At 42.0% G+C, this 21,739-nt stretch overlaps 1 protein-coding gene across 3 annotated transcripts in view; it reads left to right on the top strand.

Moving 5' to 3' along the window:
* Positions 1–3,257: 3,257 nt before the first annotated feature.
* The window catches only part of TMEM242 (transmembrane protein 242), a 33,754-nt gene continuing 15,272 nt past the window's right edge, over positions 3,258–21,739 (top strand). Inside the window, exons 1-4 of one of the 3 annotated variants that reach the window (XM_023206075.1) lie at positions 3,284–3,467; positions 4,073–4,173; positions 9,966–10,103; positions 19,440–21,686. In XM_023206075.1, the coding sequence (XP_023061843.1) occupies positions 3,380–3,467; positions 4,073–4,173; positions 9,966–10,103; positions 19,440–19,475 (363 nt within the window). In that variant the 5' untranslated portion in view covers positions 3,284–3,379 and the 3' untranslated portion in view covers positions 19,476–21,686. Of the gene's footprint in view, positions 3,468–4,072; positions 4,174–9,965; positions 10,104–11,267; positions 12,000–19,439; positions 21,687–21,739 lie in introns of those variants that run through there. The other 2 variants (XM_026454400.2, XM_023206073.1) reach the window with 2 other exon arrangements.

Raw genomic sequence — 21,739 nt, 5'->3', positions numbered from 1 at the left:
ATCAAATTGTACCCAAAGTACCCAACTGAGTGTCCTGTAGAGATATGAGACCTTGGGGAACAATGTCTTTTAAAAATGTTTTCTTTCAGCATTCCAACTTGGGATGCCTGGAATTTGGTCTTATCCCAGGGCCAGGGACTTCCCGTCCTAGTGCGTGGCAGGTTTCCAAGGCTCTGGAAACACCATCTCCCAGGATCTGGCACACAGCAGTCACAGGGCAGGTGCCCGGGCTAGTGAGAAATGGGGCCACAGTACTCTCCACAAACAGGCCTTGACCGAGGAACTCACAGCTCCTCCTCTCCTTCATGTGTACCCCACAAAGATCCTCAAAATGCAAATTGCTCATCTAAGGCTGAAGTGTAAACCATTGGTTTGTGTCAATTGCCTTTTCAGCCCTGTGTATATTGGGAAAACAAGTTTTCAAGTAGAAAAAAGGAAGAGTGTCTTTTACTTTGGGGATTTGGAAAGAAGGTAGAGGTTTGTGAGCTGCAACATCCAGAACAAAGCAGACACCAGTTTCCTAGGATGTGCAGTTACTTTCAATGGAGGCAGGCTCTGGAATGCAGGACTCTGTAACTTCCCTAGATTTCAAGATCTATTATCTCCCTTCTGTTCCTTACAGTAAGTAGTGATATAAATCTTAAATTATTATTATTATCATCATCTTGAGACAGAGTCTGCTCTGTCACCCAGGCTGGAGTGCAGCAGCGTGATCTTGGCTCACTGAAACCTCTGCCTCCTGGGTTCAAGGGATTCTCCTGCCTCAGCCTCCCGAGTAGCTGAAATTACAGGTGCCGCCATCGCACTCAGCTAATTGTATTTTTAGTAGAGACGGGGTTTTGCCATATTGGCCAGGCTGATCTCAAACTCCTGACCTTAAGTGATCTGCACTTAACCTCCCAAAGTGCTAGGATTACAGGTTTGAGCCACTATACCCAGCTTAATCCTTAAAATAAAATAAAATAAAATAAAATAAAATAAAATAAAATAAAAGTTTCTGCCCTTTTTTAAGGGGACAGCAAAGAAGAGAGTGGAGGAGTCTGCACTTTTTCTCCCTAAGCAGTCTTGGGAAAACAGATTTCCAAGCGTTAAAGTGTATGGTGTGGGTTTTAAGAGGTGTAATCCATAAGGGGAAGGCACAGAGAAGACGTTCTCAAAGTGGAACCAGTGGCAACAGCATCACCTGGAAACTTAGACATACACGTTCTCAGCCCCCACTGAGTCACAGACTCTGGGAATGGGGCCCAGAAAGCTGAGTGCATAAGCCTTCCAGGTGATTCCAATATTCTCGTTCACACTTGAGGACCACTGGCACAGTGGATAAGGAAGGACCTGCTTTTAAGCCCTGTCTCTGCCACTTAACAGCTGTGTGAGCTTGAGCAAGTTAGTCTTTCTGAGTTTATGGAGAGAAATAAATGAGATAATGTACTTGAAGCACTTAGTGCAATGTCAGATATATAGAAAGCACTCAATACACGTTAGCAGCTATGGTCACTGTTATGTATGAGGGGAAGGAAAAAGGATAGGTCCTTCAACAAATTAGCACAGCATTTACCAGCTTAAAAGCCCTTTCAGATACTGACATTGTATTTCCAGGAAATCCAAAGGTCACATACATTCTGTGTGATCTCATCCACACAAAAATTTAAACAGAGCAGTAGTTTTTTTATCCTCAGAACCCCCACGGAGCTTTTACATTCTGTCCTGCCACCCGCGGGCCTTCAGAGCAGTAATCCATGGCAGACCTCGGTAATCCATCATTTTAAAAAATCCCCATAGGCAATGCAGCAAAATAGCTACTGGAATCACAGGTGGTAATAGTTAGAGGTAACATGTATTGAATATTTATGTGTGCCAGGTACTGTGCTAACTTCTTTATCGATGTTGCTTCATTTAATTCTCACAGCAATCCTGAGTTAGGTACTATCAATTTTTTTTTTTTTTTTTTTTTTTTGGAGGCGGGGGATGGAGGGCAGAGTTTTGCTCTTGTCGCCCAGGCTGGAGTGCAATGGCTCGATCTCAGCTCACTGCAAACTCTCCCTCCCGGGTTCAAGCGATTCTCCTGCCTCAGCCTTCCGAGTAGCTGGGATTACAGGCCCACACCATTAGGCCCCGCTAATTTTTGTATTTTTAGTAGAAACGGGGTTTCACCATGTTGGCCAGGCTGATCTCGAACTTCTGACCTCAGGTGATCCACCTGCCTCAGCCTCCCAAAGTGCTAGGATTACAGGCGTGAACCACCGCGCCTGGCCTACTATCAGTTTTTAAATTTTACAGGTGAGGAAACTGAGGTATAGAGGGGGGCTAAGTTACCCCAAGTTCACAAACCTGAGAAGCGGTTTAGGACCCGAGCCCAGGTTTGAGTTATTAACTGCACTTCACTGATGCAAAAATAGATGCATTCATTTGCTCATTCATCCAACATGCATTTGTTGTTGGTAACCAGGTAATACCTGAAAGCTGGGGGATATAAACTGAACATAGAGTCCTATCTCCATCCTCAGGAAGCTCATGCCCTCCAGTGCTGGGGGGCAGGACAAATGGCAGAGAGACCGCCGTATTTTACAAGATGTCATTGTTCTCTGAGAGGCTGAAAAGATTTTCTATCACCACTAGCCTCCGCCTGTCCATGGATATTTACAGAATGGGCAAACCAGCCTTCCAGCAGAAGACCAAACCTGCTAGCTGTCAACGTTCCCGGCAGCTCTGCAAGGCCTTCGAGAGGGCCTCGCTCTCCTCTCGGGGGTGGTACCTTCATTCGGTCATCCTGTAAGTGTTCCACTTCCCCAGGGAGGCCAAGCACTCACACCGCGGCGAGGGGACCCGTCACCGCAGAGCCGGGTGGCTGGCTCTCCTCCAGGGAGAAAGCCTGTCACTTACACCTTTCCTTACCACTGTTAGGAAGTTAACTAGAAAAGTACAAACAGAAGACCAAGGCCTGCGTTTTAGAATCGTGGAGTATTAGCGTTGGCCAAATCGTTGGACACAATGTAAGCATGATCAGGAAAATGAGCTCCAACGTCTCACAGCAGGCGGGGCCTGGAATCCTGGCGCAATCTGCGACCCTCACTGCCTCCTACAGTCGGGGCTGAGCGTTCCTTCAAACAGCCAAAGTAATCACTTAAGTCCAGCAATGATCTCCTTGGAGAAATAAAGTGATCCTCCCTAGGAGACGGCCTTGGAGGGCATCGCCCTCGGCGCTAGGCACAGCACGTCTTCCCTGCCTGGGCGCGGGAGGAGGGTTTGGCGACAGCGGCCGCACTCCGGACCCTTCTTCAGATTGCACAGGAGGAGGCGGCAGCGGAACCTTTCTCCTCCGCCTCGCTCTCGCTTCCACCCGTGCCCAGTTGGGGACGGACGCACTAGAGGCGACCTAAGCATGGAGACAGCGGGCGCTGGAACTGGGCAGCCGGCCTCTGGGCTGGAGGCTCCGCGGTCCACGGATGACCGGCTTTTCCTGGTTAAAGGTAAGGTGTGCTGTGGTGAGGTGCGGGCGTCGGGGCGAGCTAACCCCGGACCCTGGCTTGCGCTGGGGCGGGTATTCACACACACATCCCGCTTTGGGAGCCCTTAGCTTGGGCTTGCCCCTGAGTTTAGCCCGCGGAGTCTGGCGGCCCCAGGGCGGGTAGGTAGCTTGCTGGGTGGAGTCTCCCCTTGGGCGGGGCGGGGGGCAGATCCCGCCAACTATTCTTCCGGGCGTGCCATATTTCCCCATCACCTCTGCAGCTGTTCTCGAGCCTTGCCTTTTCTGATTGCCATCGTCTCTATCTCCCCGTGAGAAACTTCACGCCGTGGTCCCAGGGGAGAGGGGGAAGGGAAGCTGAGCCTATTCTCTGCGCTCGGGAATAATAACTCGGAATGACTCAAGGAACCGGAGGTCGTGAGGTCACGCGAGTTTCTCAGCCACTGGCATTTACTGTTAGCAAGAGCTGCTTAGCCATGGTTTCTTGAATTTCAAAAGTGATTTTGATTGTAACTCGAATAGTATCTTAAACTTACTTTTGTACGTCTTTTTAACCTCTTTTTATTTAATTTTTGAAATATCCCCCCTCCTCCCTGAAACTCTTGGCAGGTGGAATTTTCCTTGGTACTGTTGCTGCAGCGGGAATGCTAGCTGGATTTATTACAACATTATCATTGGCTAAAAAGAAAAGCCCTGAATGGTTCAATAAGGTTGGTGACACTGAAATCCATTCATAGCATCGTTATTGTTTTTGTTTACAATATGCAGCAGCTTTTGCATAGAAAAAATAAAGAAAATATTGATGGCTTTCCACATTGCTTTAAGATGTGAATTTACATACGCTCATGGATTCTAGAAATGTACAAATTAACCAACGGTCTTTATTTTCATTTAGAAAGATGTGCTTATGTGCTCTCTTAAATTTTAGCAGAACAAGACTTTGAAAGCTTGTCTGGTACATTTCCTATTCACAACATGACTTTAAATCTAAATTTGGGCCAGGTGTTGTGGCTCACGCCAGTAATCCCAGCACTTTGGGAAGCCCAGAGGGGTGGATCACCTGAGGTCAGGAGTTTGAGACCAGCCTGGCCAACATGGCAAAAACCCATCTCTACTAAAAATACAAAAATTAGCTGGGTAGCCTGGCATGGTGGTGCACTCCTGTAGTCCCAGCTACTCAGGAGGCTGAGGCAGGAGAATCACTTGAACCCAGGAGGCTGAGGTTGTAGTGAGCCCAGATCGCACCACTGCACTTCAGCCTGGGTGACAGAGCAAGACTCTGTCTCAAAAATAAATAAATATTCACACAAATAACTGTGTAATTACAATTTGATGTGTGCTATGGAGGAAAAGTGTTATGTAAAACATCATAAAAAGTTTCCTTTCCAACTTACATTTATGTTTAATAATCATACTTAAGCCTTATTGATACCATAATGGCAAGAGACCACATTTAAAGTGTGCTTGGATCCCCTCTGAATACTTATATGGAGCTTCCTAAATCACTGCTATGGACCTTGTGGGTCATTTTCTCTCTATGTTACAGAATGTTTTCAGAGCAGAAATATATTTTGTGGTAGAAACCAAAGTAGTGCCTTAACAGTAGAGTTTTGGTTGATTTCTAAATCTAAGTTATGTTAATCCTTGGCTCACTGATCATTTTAATAATCTAATGAAAACTAGGGATTCTCTGGGGCTGGGGGGAGCACGTACACATATTCACAACTTTCCATCCTATTTTGTTGTTCTGAGATTTGATCATCACAAATGCCCTTCAGGGTCTAACAGTATTTCAAACTGTGGTCCACAGAACCCTGCTGATCCTTGATCCTTGGGTCCATGAAGTCAGAACTATTTTCATAATGATAGTAAGATGCTTGTACTAATGGTACAGAGGCAGTGGAGAGTAAAACTACTGATACCCTGATCTAACTAAGGCAGTAGCACCAAACTGTGCTGAAAGTCGTTGTGTTCTTCATTACAAAGTACCTGTATTTTTTAAAGCCAGCATTACTTAAGAATGCCCTTGTTGAAGAAATAAAATAATTTTATTAAATCATGACCCTCGAATAAACCTCTTTTTAATATTCTGTGTAAAGAAATGAGAAATACAAGGCCAGGTGCAGTGGCTCATACTTGTAATCCCAGCACTTTGAGAGGCCGAGACGGGCAGATCACAAGGTCAGGAGATCAAGACCATCCTGGTTAACATGTTGAAACCCCGTCTCTACCAAAAATACAAAAAATTAGCCGGGTGTGGTGGCGGGCGCCTGTAGTCCCAGCTACTCTGGAGGCTGAGGCAGGAGAATGGCATGAACCCGGGAGGTGGAGCTTGCAGTGAGATCATGCCACTGCACTCCAGCCTGGGCGACAGAGCGAGACTATCTCAAAAAAAAAAGAAAAAAGAAAAAAAAAAAAAAGGCAAGAAATGGGAAATACATAAAGCATTTCTATTTTATACTGAAGTAGGATTTTTTTCTCTAGAAAAGCAATTGAATTGCAAGCTGAACTAGCCACTTTTTTCTTATAGAATATCATTTTTCCTTGAAAGAACAACTGACAAACTATGCTTATTCAGAAGTGGGTATTTGGCAGACATCTTAATAATAAAATGAGCTTGTCTTTTCAAGCAAACAGTTGTCAGTATTTATTGCCACTGATAAAATTCAAGCTTTTGAGTGAAAAATTAGATTTTAGAAAACTTTCATCTGTCATCATGAGCTTAACAGTTGCTCAATATTTAATGGTTTTTCCAATGAGATTTTATGGTGATATTAATGATGTGTTTTTTAAAATATTATTTTAATAAATGGTGTCAACAATTGAAAATCTGTATAACTTGAAAGATCTATATAACCAGTATCTTCTGAATGAGCATGATACCTGGGCTTAAAGTCCATTCAAAGTGGAAAATAGACTAATGGATTTTAATAAGAAATTACAAAAAAATTTATTGTTATGACTCCAGGTTCCATGTTGCAACTAATCCTTCATAAGTTATTTGTTTTGGTGTATTATCAGAGAAGGAAAAGCTATTACAATATTCTTCCCTTTTCCAAAAATGTGACCATATATCTGTGTGAGGCCACATTTTATTTGTTTATTTTCACCAAAGATAATATCTTACAACAGACTGAATACAAAAGCAGATGTGAAAATTCATCTATCTTTTATTAAGCTAGACATTTAAAGGAGTAACAGGCCGGGTGCACTGGCTTACGCCTGTAGTCCCAGCACTTTGGGCAGATCACTCTAGGCCAGGAGTTTGAGACCTGCCTGGGCAACATGGTGAAACCCTGTCTCTACTAAAAATACAAAAATTAGCTGGGCATGGTGGCATGCACCTGTAATCCCAGCTACTTGGGAGGCTGAGGCACGAGAATTGCTTGAACCCAGGAGGTAGAGGTTGCAGTGAGCTAAGATCATGCCACTACACTGCAGCCTGGGTGACAGAGCGAGACTCTGTCTCAAATAATAAAAAATAAAAATGTAAAACATTGTCTCTCTTTGCACCGTTTTGTTTTGGAAAAGTAATTTTTCCTAAAAACTAGACTTGTATTAATCTAGAACGATTTACTATTTTTAAATGACTAATACAAATTAAGAATTTCTTAATTTTAATTTCTGATATATTAAATATTGATAAATACAACCCACCTAATTGAAAGTCTTTAGGGCCCAAGTGTAAAGGGATCCTGAGACCGGGAAGTTTGAGAACCCCTGTTTTAGATGGTTCTATCTTCCTCTGGGAAAACACTGGAATTAGAGTATGACCACTTACCCAGACTCTGTTTCAGAGGTAAAATGGTTTGTAGAAGAACTCAGAGATTTTGGAGCACACAGTTAATGCGTGTATACTGAGCAAGCACCAGTCTAAGAATGTCACTTAGTATACTTCACAGTTGCCACCCGGAGGTCTCTTCTAACATGAATGATATCTAACATTTGAGTGCTTAGCATGTGGTGGCTGCTCTTCTGTGGGCTTTACTCACTGAACTCCCCTCACAGCCCTAGGCAGCACTGTTACGTGTGGTCCCCATTAAAGGGCAGGAAACTGAGGCACAGATGAATTAAGCAACTTGCCCAACCTGGTACTCTTCCCATCTTTGGATACTTCTAGGGAAGAAATGTTACAATTTTTAGTAATATTGCTATTTAAATAGACTTCTGTCCATTAGCCTGGGATTCTAGATATTAAAACAGATTCAAATTGTAACCCCAGAGGACTTTAAAATGATAAACTTGTCAGTTGGGGACTGCCTACACCGCTTTTATTTTGGGATGATAGCTATCCTTTTAATGTCCTGTTTTCATCGTCTTAGCTGTGTCTCATGCAAAACGACTGGGAGTTGAAAAGCAATAATAGATGCTGAATGGACTTTCATTTTTCTTTGTAATTTCCTGAATAAACAGAAAGAGGAAGGTGCAAGATGAAAGTGGCCAAGTAATCTGCTCTTGAGCTTCTTTGGTCGATCTATTAAAATAGATCAACATTTTTGTTAACTAGTATATCTTGCATTTGTACATCGGTCTCATAATTGGTAGACTAAATGAGGTGCCATAAGAGAAACTAACGTGTATTATATGTCTATTTGGTTAAAATAACCGAAGAAAATACATAATCACATGCAAAGTCTATTTATCTGAAATATCTGGTGTCCCTGCTTATCTTAACATTATGGCAGGAAAAAAATTCATAAAATAACTGAGTTATTTTAATACCCACTTATGTAATGAGTAGATAAAAAGGGCAAGTCGTTCATCTTTCTGATACAGTTACAACTTCTGGAAAGTTATAAAAGTCGATATTTTAAAAAATGTATTGCACAATATGAAAACACAGCCAAGGCCGGGGGCAGTGGCTCACGCCTGTAATCCCAGCACTTTGGGAGGGGGAGGCGGGCGGATCACAAGGTCAGGAGATCGAGACCATCCTGGCTAACATGATGAAACCCTGTCTCTATTAAAAATACAAAAAATTAGCCGGCAAGGTGCCGGGCGCCTGTAGTCCCAGCTACTCAGGAGGCTGAGGCAGGAGAATGGCATGAACCCGGGGCGGGGCGGAGCCTGCAGTGAGCCGAGATGGCGCCATTGCACTCCAGTCTGGGCAACAAGAATGAAACTCCATCTCAAAAAAAAAAAAAGAAAAAAGAATTCATTTGATTTACATAAAATTCATCCCAGGATTAGACTGAAGAAAAGCTAAAACTGCGAACCGTATTTGTAAGTATGTCGCCGACCTTCTGACAGACTGAACACTTTGCTCGTGGTAGTGCCACACATGTCAATAATAGGTTAATTTTATCACCTGCTTTTTCAAGGGTTCTGGTAAGTGGTAGACGATAAGGGGCACCCGTATCTTCAGGCACAAGAGGTATTATAAATACAGAGTTCTCATTTAGAAAATAATTTTTCTGTTTCATCTTGGGGATTCTGTATACCCTAATTGCAATATGATTTGTTAATTTCAACTTCCATATACAAATGCCTTAATTTTAATTTAAGAAAAATAATGTGTTAGTGAGGAATAGTGTAGCCATATCTACATATGTACACATGTATGGCTCGCACATGTGGCTATATCTAAAGATCCTTTAACACAGTGTTATCTTTTGGCAAGTCAGTGTTTTCCTATAGCAAGTCAGCCAGTGTCCATTTTGAAAATTTTGAACCATGGTGTCTGAATGTCATGTGACATTCTTCCCCAGAGAATAAAGCTTGTGATTAGATTGTTTGAAAGTGAATAATTAAACTTAATAAAATAATTTAGAAAAAATCTTAATAATGACAGATCAACGTCTAACAATCAAGTTTCCACTAAGATTCATTTTTGGATACAGGCAACTAGTAATAACTCATTTCAGGCTGAGATGGGAGGATTGCTTTAGGCCAGGAGTTGGTACAAGAAAAAAAAAATTAGCCAGATGTGATGTCGCACACCTGTAGTCCTAGCAACTCGAGAGGCTGAGGTAGGGGGTGGGGTTGGACGGGGGAATTGCTGGAGCCAGGGAGTTTGAGGCTACAGTGAGCTGTGATCATGCTGCTGCAGTCTAGCCTGGGTGACAGAGTGAGACTCAAAATAAATAAATAAGAAATAGATTGAACAATATAAAGGAAGTTATTGTAAAAAAGGAAAAGGACTCTAGTAAAGGGAAATGTATTTCCAGATGGAAGACAGGATGTTAAAAATTTGCTGTCTCTTATCAGATTAGGTTTAATGTCATTCTGTGAAAATGCCAATGAATGGGGGATAGAGAAATCTTGACAAAATGGTCTAGGATTTTTCTAGAAGAATTAACAGGCCTGGTGCCTTACATACTCAAATATTTGTGAGTCAGAGAAGGCATGCAATCATTAAGTAGCAAAGCTAGAATTAGAACTTGGATTAACCTAGCTTCCTAATATCATGTTGCTTGCACAGAGAGAAATTTGCAAACACCCCCAGAGTGCTTATTCTTTCTGCACTGATTGTTTTTACTTCAACTTTTCTGTCTCATTTCAGGGAAGTATGGCCACGGCTGCATTACCGGAAAGTGGGTCTTCCCTTGCCTTGCGAGCTCTGGGCTGGGGCTCACTGTATGCATGGTGTGGGGTTGGTGTGATTAGCTTCGCAGTCTGGAAAGCTTTAGGAGTTCACAGTGTAAGTAACTACAGTCTTGTCACTGGTATCTAGATGTTTATTCTGCTGACTGTGTTCTAAATTCTCCTGGTTTTCAAATTTATTTGCATGTAGTTTGGTCACTGTCTAGGGAAATGATGACAGAGTACGTGACTAAATTCTTACTAATAACTAGACAGCTTCTTATTACTAATAAATAAAATTTTTGAAGGTGGTAAAACTTCAAATAAATTAAGTCATGACTAATTTATAGCTAATGTTCTATATGAATTGACATTAGGGCAGGTGCAGTGGGTTATGCCCATAACCCCAGCACCTTGGGAGCCTGCGGCAGGCAAATCACTTGAACTCCAAAGTCCAAGACCAGCCTGGGCAATGTGATGAAATCCTGTCTCTACAAAAAAGTCAACCGGGTGTGGTGGCATGCACCTATAGTCCCAGCTACTCGGAAGGCTGAGGCAGGAGGATCACCTGAGCCTCACAGGCTGAGGCTGCAGTGAGCCAAGATCACTGCACTTCAGCCTTGGCAATAGAGTGAGACCCTGTCTCAAAAACAAAATAGAATAAATAAATAAATTGACATTAGCTGTTTGTTCAATAAAATTATTAATTTGGAACAACTTTCTATGCTGTTTGACATCATATATATATAATCTTTGTAAAAGAGTTAAAGCATTTTAAAATTAATTATTTAAATTATTAATGTGTTATTTACATATTTTTGGAAAAAATCCTAAAAGCTTGTGTGTGTGTGTGTGTCTATGTTTGTATATATATATAAAATTTATACCGGCCGGGCGCGGTGGCTCAAGCTTGTAATCCCAGCACTTTGGGAGGCCGAGACGGGCGGATCACAAGGTCAGGAGGTCGAGACCATCCTGGCTAACCCGGTGAAACCCCGTCTCTACTAAAAAATACAAAAAAACTAGCCGGGTGAGGTGGCGGGCACCTGTAGTCCCAGCTACTCGGGAGGCTGAGGCAGGAGAATGGCGTAAACCCAAAAGGCGGAGCTTGCAGTGAGCTGAGATCCGGCCACTGCACTCCAGTTTGGGCAACCGAGCGAGACTCTGTCTCAAAAAAAAAAAAAAAAAAAATTTATACCTCAAGCTACAGAGCATTACATTAAGAATGACTGCCTTCTTTTTTTTTTTTTTTTTTTTTTTTTTTTAAACAACTGATCAAAAGTTCTGTGGACCGGACCCTTCATGACCGGTGAGAATTGGCAGTAGTTTGAGATAGGTGGCAGTGGTAAAGTTGATAAAAACAGATTCTTGATATATTTTGAAGGTCAAGTCAGCAAAGATTTGTTGTTGATTGGATGTGGGGTGTGAGAAAGAGTGAAGTTGGATGTCATCAAGACTTTTGGCCTGAGCAACTGAAGGATGGGTGGGGAGCAGTGTGAGAAGAGGAGGCATTGGGAGATAATGTCAGGAGCTCGATCTGTGACTTGTGAGGTTGACACATCTGTTTGATAGCGAGATAGAGAGCAAGTAAGCAGTTAGATATAGAAGTTGAGAGTTAGGGGAGAAGTACAAGGTGAAGATTTGAATTTGAGATTCATCAGTATATGGGTAGCATATAAAGCCATGAGACTAGATTAACTCACCAAGGCAGTAAAGGTTGAAAGAGAAGAGAAGAGGTCTGAGGAAGGAACTCTTGGGGACTCCTAAGGTTAAGAGGTTGAGGAATGAGGGGAAAGTACCCTGCTGAAGAGGGAAATCTCCTTGGCCTGGTGACTCAGACACCAGGTGAAGAAAACATTTCAAGGAGAAGCGACTGCCTGTTGTATGCTGGTGAGAAGTTAGGTAAGATTAGGCCGGGCGCGGTGGCTCAAGCCTGTAATCCCAGCACTTTGGGAGGCCGAGACGGGCGGATCACGAGGTCAGGAGATCGAGACCATCCTGGCTAACACGGTGAAACCCCGTCTCTAATAGAAAATACAAAAAACTAGCCGGGCGAGGTGGCGGGCGCCTGTAGTCCCAGCTACTCGGGAGGCTGAGGCAGGAGAATGGCGGGAACCCGGGAGGCGGAGCTTGCAGTGAGCTGAGATCCGGCCACTGCGCTTCAGCCTGGGCGACAGAGCGAGACTCCGTCTCAAAGAAAAAAAAAAAAAGAGAGAGAAGTTACGTAAGATGAGGACTGATAATTCACCGGGTTTGGCAGTGTGACAGCCATTGGTGAAATGGTGGAGTAAAGTCTGAGTGATTCAAAAGGGAATGGAGGAGAATCAGAGGCAGTGTGTCTAGGTGAGTCTTGAGTTTTGCCACAAAGTGAAGGAAGGAAATGGAGTCATAGCTGGAAAAAAGAATGGGATCAAGAGATAGTTTTTTACTTGTTGTATTTTACATTGGGAGAATTAACAGCATGTATATGCTGATGAGAATGATTCAGCAGGGAGGAAGAAACTGGGGCAAGTTGGCAGGGTTGCAGGAACAACCTCATAGGCATTATTGAGCTTTTCATATTTAGTTTAATCTTAAACAAACATAAACATTGCTGTGCTTTTCACTCAGAATACACTGATAGACAGATGATGGTGCTTTTCTCCTAGTCTAACCTTTGTTTTTAAATTTTATTTTTATTTTTGACTTTTTGGAGACAGGGTCCTCCTCTGTCGCCCAGGATGGAGTGCAATGGTGCTATCTCAGCTCACTGCAGCCTCCTGGGCTCAAGCAACCCTCCCACCTCAGCCTCCTGAGTAACTGGGACCGCAGGTGCGTATGCCACTATGCCTGGGTACTTTTTTTTAAATTTTTTGTGGAGATGAGGTCTCACTATGTTGCCCAGGCTTGTTGCGAACTCCTAGACTCAAGTGATTTTCTGCCTCAGCCTCCTGAGTAGCTGGGACCGCAGGTGCATATGCCACCATGCCTGGCTACTTCTGAAAATTTTTTGTAGAGATGAGGTCTCACTATGTTGCCCAGGCTGGTTGCGAACTCCCTGGACTCAAGTGATCTTCTGCCTCAGTCTCCCGAAGTGCTGGGATTAAAGGTGTGAGCCACTGCACCCGGCCCTCACCTTGATTTTCGAGTTGACTTTGCTGGCTAGTCATTGTTTGTAATACTAAATTAGAGATTGCTTGAAAAGACAGAAAATCTGTGACTGAAGATTTTTCATGATTTTTGCTCTTAACCTCAATTTTGCTTTTGACCAATATAAAACCGCTTTTTCCATTTTAGGCATTGTACAGACATTTTAGACGTAGCAGATTATTTAATCTTCATAATAACTATCTAGCAGATATTAATATCCCCCATTTTATAAATGAGGAAATTGAGGCTCAAAGAGGTTAAATCACTTGCCCAAGGTCACATAGCTTGTAACTGGCAGTGTCAAGATTTAAACCCAGGTCTGAATCTTCAGATTATTAAGTAGTACTTAGTAATAAAGTTATTAAGCTTCTAGTTTCTATAAAAATGACAGTCTGCTAGCACTTTACATGAACTGTGTGGAACTGATGTGTGATGTTTGCAGTGCTGAGTAATGTGGGTCACAAACTTAGTAAAATGTTAAGGTGTTTGAAAATACGAATAGTCTCACTTAGAACAGTCAATCCCAGTTTTCATAAACCAATAAAATTAGATTATCTGAATTATACACTTGATAATTCAATGTTTATGGGCTAAAATAATCCAACCGTGCTAGAGTAATCCAATTTTTTATTCATAATTATTATGGAATTTCATTTCACATAGAACACATCATTAAATATAAACATACATTTGTATTTCACACAGTGGTATATCATTTAATCAGAGGTTCCAAAGAAGGAGAGGTATTGGAAGCTATGTTGTTACCAAACAAAGTAGATACGTTTGCCCAGCATTGAAGATGGGTAGAATGTGAACTTCTTTGTTTTTTGGCATTAATACAAGGATTGCTGCCTAAATAGGATATTTTGGGGAGAAAAAATATTTTCTGGTTGGTACTACTGAATATAAGAATATGTGGAATCCTTTTATATTGCATCTTTATGTCATCCAGTGATAAGTAGGAAATATCTACTCAGTCTCTGCTGGGTACCTGGGATTGGGTTAGGTGCTGAGACCACAAAGAAAGACAGAGTTCCTGACATCTTTATGTCTAACTAAGAAGAGAGACTGCATATACACTCTCTCTACATATAGATCATTAGGCATATCAGTTTGATCTCCATGTCTGAGAAGGCCCACAGAAAAATGAACCCACTGATACCTTTTCAAGGACACATCTTTTAAAGGCAGTAGTGTTTGCTAATTTGCTGGTTTGTTCATTCTAAAGTCATTTGTGGGCTTCCCCTGAGCCATACACTGTGCTAAGACAGGGCTACCCTGTAAAGTTGTAAGCATTTCCTGTTGACTTTCTAAGCAAATTCTTATGGTATGACCCTGCTCTGAGGCTTGCAGACAGCAATGTGGTATATTCAGCTCAGCATTTAGAGAGTTTTGATGATAATTATGAGGTTACCCTGAGTCAAGTAAGAACTTCTCTCACTGTGTATGTACTGTCTCATCTTTGTATGACTAAGAACAGTCTCAGAATATGTTGAACAGAGATGGTCCAAGTCTTTGCACTCAATAAATAATTGAGATGATCATTCTAGATAAATGCACGTAAATCAAAATCAACTCCAGTGTTCAATAATTGTAAGTAGCTAGCTTGAATTGTATTAAATCTCTGATAGAAACCCAGTTCCAATACAAAAGAGTGCCATCTAATGGCTAACCTAGAGCATCTTGATGAAAGTCCTTGTAGTTCCTATTTTAATTCACAGCTACATCTGCTGGCCTAAAAGGGAACATGTTTAAAATGCTTAAAGTGAAAATTCAGTTTCTTAGAAGTATTTTGGTTTTATTGTTTGTTTATTCATAATTATTCTGCAATTTCATTTCACATAGAACACATATAATAACATTAAATATAAACACATGTGTATTTTACACAGTGGTATATCATTTAATCAGAGGTTCTAAAGAAGGAGTGATAGGAGAAGATGTCGTGTTAGACCAAGGCAGGTAAGTTTGCCCAGCATTGACAATGGGGAGAAATCAGTGCCAGTTCAATATCTACCCTGCTCCCCTGCCCAGCCTGGCCAGCAAGCACAGCCTGACTATCAGTTTGTGTTCATCAATTAATTTCAAATATGCTGTTTTATTATTTGATTATAATTAAGATAGCACTAATTTTATCACAATAACTTAATTGTGGAAAAAAAGATGAATGTTTCCTTTGGGTTTATTGTCTCCTAAATCAGCTGTGTACATGATCATGAGAATGCACGCTGGGGCACTACGATGAGGCCGAGTGAGTGCATGCTGGGGTACTATGATTCGGTTGTTTTTCAGGACAGATAGTTTAAGTTTGGAGAATAGTTGAGGCAAATGCTCTAAGGAACTCTTGTACTAAGTGGTAATTCCCAAACTATCAAAGAAGAAAAAGAAACCTTGCTGTTTACGTATAGTTATTTACATGTAACTCAAGAGCAGTGACTTTTAAACTTTTTTACCTTTTATTATTTATAGTAGGTGTTGATACTTGAAGGATTCTGAAGAGGTTTCCGTTATTTATAGGTAGACTACCTTGACTTTTTTCCTCCCCTTAGAAGGAGAAACATGAAATATCTAAATAATTCCTAGTTGGTATGATTAGAACTTTTATCAAGGGAGTATGCTCTATGTCTGTGGACCTGTGCTTATGTTTGTAGGGAGGTGGTTATCTCAAAGGACTGGCAGAATTACCATTGCTAACCTTTACTGGGGCTTCTAGAGAATGCATTCATGATGCCTAGTATAGCAGGAATTTACAGATAATTTATAGTTCTTGTCCTCACAGGAGCTGAAACCTCAATTGTAATAAAAACTATCAGCAAAAATGTTCTTAGTTATTGTGAAATACTTTAAATTGTCCAGTTATTTAACTTTTAAAATTAATGTATAAATGAAGGGAGTTTTTGATTTGTTTTTTACCCCTTTACTATGGGATAAGAAGTATTTGTTAGCTGGGCGGTGGCTCATGCCTGCAGTCTCAGCACTTTGGGAGGCTGAGGCAGGAGGATTGCTTGAGTCTAGGAGTTTGAGACCAGCCTAGGCAACATAGCGAGACCCTGTTTTTACAAAAAAAAGTTTAAAAAATTAGCCAGGCATGGTGGCACGTGCCCGTAGACCCAGCTACTCAGGAGACTGAGGTGTGGGAGGAGCACTTGAACCTGGCTGGGAGGTTGAGAGTGTAGCAAGCCAAGATCACACCACTGCACTCCAGTCTGGGTGACAGAGACCCTGTTTAAAAACAAAGAAAGAAACAAAAAACAGTATTTATCTTTATATATATTGAGGACCTTTTTATTCAAAAAAGAAAAAAAAGACAGCCTTGGGTATTTTTTGTAAAAATATGTACTCGTTTAAAAAAAAAAATCAATGTGGAAAAGTACAAAAAAAAAGCAAAAATCACCAGAAATTCTACTAAGTTGTAATCATAATTACAGTAGAAACATCATTTTGGACAATCTTGTGTAGGCATATTCATAGAATTGTATAGAAATGCTGTTTTACTGCCTGCTACTCTAGAATCTTTTTTCACTAAACAGTCACAGGAACATCTTTGCACAGCAGAGTATATAAATCTCCATCACTTTTAATCACTGTATGGAACGCTATTGTGTATTATAATCTGTTTAATCAGTCTCCTGCCAATGGCATTTAGATTGTAATTTTTCACTATTAAATACCATGGGGAATCAGTAGGCATACATCTTCTTGCACAAAAGATATTATTGTTTGTTGAGTCAAAGTGCATTTTTTAAATGTTTTTGATAGTTGTTGCTAACCAGCCCTCCAGAAAAGTTTATACCAAATGCATAAAAGTTTCCTGGCATCCTTGCCCTGCTTGCCTTGCTTCTATTACTCTGAAACTTTGCCAATCTGATTGATAGAAAATAATCCACTCCCACCCCCAACTGTCTTTCTTCCTGTGTTTCTCCTGAGTCCTTGCTGCTAGAAAGGCTTTTATGGAAGTGACTTGTGATTGGAGTTTTGCACAGCTTTCCAGGGCCCCGTCTTGCCTCCTCGTCTGCTGATAGATGTTGCTGCTTTTTCAAGAGCCCAGACCTCCTTTTCTTGAAAAAACAAAAAGTAAAACATGTAAATAAAACAGATATATTTTAAATATGTCTCTATAAATGGACATTGTACTTTCCTATTATAAGAGAGAATCTTTAAGGGAAGTAAAATTGTATCTTTCCTCTAGGACAGTATTGGATGTACTCTAATAAAATGTATTTTCTCCAATTCTTTTTTGTAGCTGCTCCTAGGTATAATTTTGTTTTGTTTTGTTTTGTTTGTTTGAGATGGAGTCTTGCTCTGTCGCCCAGGCTGGAGTGCAGTGGCGTGATCTTGGCTTACCGTAAGCTCCACCTCCTGGGTTCACATCATTCTCCTGCCTCAGCCTCCTGAGTAGCTGGGACTACAGGCACCCACCACCACTCCTGGCTAATCTTTTTGTATTTTTTTAGTAGAGATGGGGTTTCACCGTGTTAGCCAGGATGGTCTCGATCTCCTGACCTCGTGATCCGCCCACCTCGGCCTCCAAAGTGCTGGGATTACAGGCGTGAGTCACCCCGCCCGGCTGCTCCTAGGTATAATTTTTATGATAATATTTAGGCTCACTTCTGAGTAACCTTGTGACCAACTGGAGGGCCTTAGCTAATAATTATAATCAAGTTTCTTTTGGCTCCTTGCTAATTTGTTTCACTGGTAGTCTGATGTTTCTCTTACAAGTATATTTATTCCTGCTTTATTTTTACCTGTTCATCTCGAAGCAGCGTTGTAGAGTGACTGCTAGAACCCCATATGTAAATAGTAAAACTGTGAAAAAGCTTAGAAATATTTAACTCTGACGATCTCTAAGGAGGGAAATAGACTTTACGTGCTGTGTACTTTCATTGGCTTGGATCAAAGATTAAAAGCAAACCTGAGTCTCTTGGCCAATTGTTTAATGGCAGCCACTTGTGAGGGATCTGCAGGAGAAGTCTGAGAAGCGGCTGAAACATTTCCTTCTGCCTCCTTGCTTAATCTAATTTCAGTGCTTCCAGAGATCTCTACCAGCTTCTGCCCCCAGGAAGTAAGCCTCAATTCCTTGTTCTGATTACCATACGTCAGCGTATTCGGCCTCGTTTCCACTTCTTCTTAGTGCTCACTAGAACTCCCAGAACAGTCATCACGATCCTGCAGAGGTAGTTCCACCTGTCACACTCTTGGGCCTTCAAACAGCTTGAGGACTGAGGAATATTTTCCTGGAATCATTTTTAAATGAATTGGAAGTAGCACTGCACATCAGTGAGTAGGTTCAAGTCAGAGGTGACAAGAACATCTCTATAACCCTTTTCCCCATTCTATTGCAGCTCTAATAGGCTTAACATCGTAGTGGAGAGAGGCACTTGATGTATATGTGGACAAGCAGTTTAGTGACAGAGAACCCAAATCACAGGGATTTGCTCTGTTTAAGGTGGAAGATAATGACCAATGTACTTTTTTAAAAAGCCAAGCAGGGGAAATCAGCTGTTTTGGCATATTTCCAAAATACCTCTTTCAAAACCCACCAGTTTCCTTGTATAAGTAAAATAGGGCCCCAAGCATTTTATCAAGTGGGAATGTGTGACAAGGACTAGGACAAATCAGCTCTGCCATAAAAGCTTTTTTGTTCTCAGACTTGACACAGATCAGACTTCATCACCTCAATAATGTTCCCAGCCATATCCCACAGGAGGAAGGTAGCCTTGATTTCACTTGGGTTTTCTTTTTCTTTGTCCTTAATTCTTAGACTGAGCTTACAAAATTGGGCACACATGAGCAGATCTCTCTAAATAAAGCATTGTGAACTGGAGATCTGATAGCATTTGCTTCCCCCTTAAGCTCCGTTTTAAAAGCTACTTAGGATTGGTTAGTCACTTACAAATATCTAAAACTGTGGGATAGTACTACATTAATATACGGTTGATATGTACAGTTTGTAAGTATTCACTTACGAGTATATCAGAAAATGATGTTCTCTGAAATGGATTTTTCTACCTGAAATGCTTCTAACAATTTTAAGAAGAAATCATTTTCTAATGTGCTATATCTTTTTCCACTATGTAAATTGTGCTGAACATAACTTAACTTTTTCTTAGTGACTCAGATCTATCATTTATTGTTTGCTTCTTATACTGAGAGATTCTGGGCTTTTATAGTCATTCCTTTATTCTTTTTATGAGTTTTCTCGATTCCAGTTTGGCTGTTGTGACTTCCGACTGTCCCATTTACTTGTGAAATACTGCTGCTTTATTTTACACAGTTATGCTTAAGGTTCTTTTTTTTACCCCCTCTCATCTCTTCTCCTTTACAGGTTCCAGCCACTCTGATGCCCTCATTTACACCCTGAGCTCTAGGCTCATGGGCCCACTTGACTGGACACAGGTGCTTGGATGACCTGCAGGCATCCCATGTGTCCCTCAGTGAACTGTCATTTGTCCCCAACTACAACCTACTCCTGAGTCATTCTCCCTGTGAATAGCAGCATCACCCACAAAGCTGCGCAGAGAGAAAAGCCAGGTGGCCATTCCTGACCACACTCTTTCTCACCCCTGCATCTAATCAGTCACCAAACCTTGCTTTTCCCCGACCCCCACAGCCACTATAGTTGATGGCACCTTCTTGCTTCAGATGATTCGGACAGCTGTCTCTGTTCTCCCTGCCTCCCCGCCTTGCCTCTCTGCAGCACTTTCTCCACCCTTCTGCCAAAGCGCTCTGGCCTTCACTTTCTCTGGACTTACCATGCACATTGCCTTTTTTCCTGTTACCAGGGATAAAAGGTCGATGCTGTTGCCAGAGGCCCACCCCTGCCATTTGGGCATTAGATCCTGCCCCTTGTCATCTACAAGGGACCTTGCCCCCATCGTTATCCTCAGCCTTAGCTGATTGTCACGTGTTCCTTCTCTGCTGCGGTGTGTACAGACATGTTCTAGTTTATCCCACCTCTAGAAGTTCTCTCTAGATATTCCTTAACCTCCTCCAGCTACCAGCCCATTTGTCTGCTACCCATTACACAAAAAAACTTCCTGAAAGAGTTGTCTGTGGTCACTGCCTCCACTTCCTCCCCTTCCTGCTCTCAGTCCAGCTCCTTGCCCCAGTGCTGCACTGGAACTGCTATTAAGGTTGCCAGTGCCCTCCTTGGTGCCAGATCTTACTTTATCTTCTGTTACTTGCCCTCCCAGCAATGTTTGGCACAATGGAACCCCAACCCCCGCCTCCTAAAACACTGTGGCTTCCAAGATACCTTCGACCTCACTGGCCAGTTTGCCTGTTTCTTGTGCCAGCCCCTCCGCTGGCCAGCCTCTCAACATCAGTGTCCAGTAGCTCCTACTTAGACTCTTCTGTCCTTAGCCCCTTGACTCTTTCGTCCAGTCCCTGCCATGTTAAAACAAACAGTACAATCTGATGCCATCCACAGATATAGCCCCAGTCCTGACCTTCAGATTGGCCTCTCAGCTTCGTATTATGCACCCACACAAGTATGTCACAAAGGCGTGTCACATGACCCATGTCCCATCTAGAGTGCTTGATTTCCTCACTTTGTTCCCAACTTGCTCCTCCCTTGGTTTTCCCCATTTCATAAATGCCACCAATGTGGCATTTTTTAAAAAGTACATTGGTCATTATCTCCCACCTTAAACAGAGCAAATCCCTGTGATTTGGGTTCTCTGTCACTAAACTGCTTGTCCACATATACATCAAGTGCCTCTTCCACTTCAAACCAAAAACTTCGATGAGAATCCTCTTAGATTCTCTCATTTCCCTTCATTCCCTTCATCTGATGCATGCAAGTCCTGCTTGTCAGCTCTGCTGCTGAACACGGCCTACCTCCTTCATCTCTCCCCATCCATTCCTCTCTTGCCTGGTGTTTTAAGTTGCCTGTCCAGTTTCCCGGCCTCTTCCTTATTCCCTCTAGAATTTTTTTCTCCACGTAGCAGCCAGAGATATTTTAAAAATGTAAGTCAGATCATGCTCCTTCCTTCTTTAAAACCCTTCAGTGGCTTCCTGTTGAAGAAGGTTTACATGATGTAGCTCACCAACCTCACTGACCTCATCTTGAGCCACCACAGTTGCCCACCTCATCTGTCCCCACTGCACTCCAGCCCTGCCAGCCTTCTTATTCCTTCAGCACACAGGCCTGTTCCTGCCTAGGGCCTTTATTCTAGCTTTGCCTAGGAAACTCCTTCCCCAGGTCCTTGTATCACTGGCTCTTTGCTGCTGTCCAGGGTTTCAACCCAAACTTAATTCACCTCCTCAGAGCAGCTTCTCCAGGTGTCTTCATTCCCACCACCCAGTTACTCTCTGAAATTATCCTATTTTCTTTTCTTTGTAGCACCTATTGCAAAACGAGATGATATTGACTATTGTCTTGTTTTATCAGTCTTCACAGAAAGAATGTAAATTCTGAGAGTAGAGACTTTTATCTTGGTCATTGTTATATCCTCACACCTGTAACAGTGCCTAATGCATTGTAGGTGTTTAGTAAGTATTTATTGAATACAATCTGATCACATCACTTCTACCATTTCATTTCAGTGGCTCTCTCTCTCTCTCTGTCTCTCTTTTTCTTTTCTTTTCTTTTTTTTTTTTTTTTGACAGAGTCTCGCTCTGTCA

Source organism: Piliocolobus tephrosceles, chromosome 5 (genome assembly GCF_002776525.5).
Source record: "Piliocolobus tephrosceles isolate RC106 chromosome 5, ASM277652v3, whole genome shotgun sequence".
Taxonomy (NCBI): domain Eukaryota; kingdom Metazoa; phylum Chordata; class Mammalia; order Primates; family Cercopithecidae; genus Piliocolobus; species Piliocolobus tephrosceles.
The sequence above is the reverse complement of the archived record's forward strand: the minus strand, read 5'-3'. Positions and strand labels throughout refer to the sequence as shown.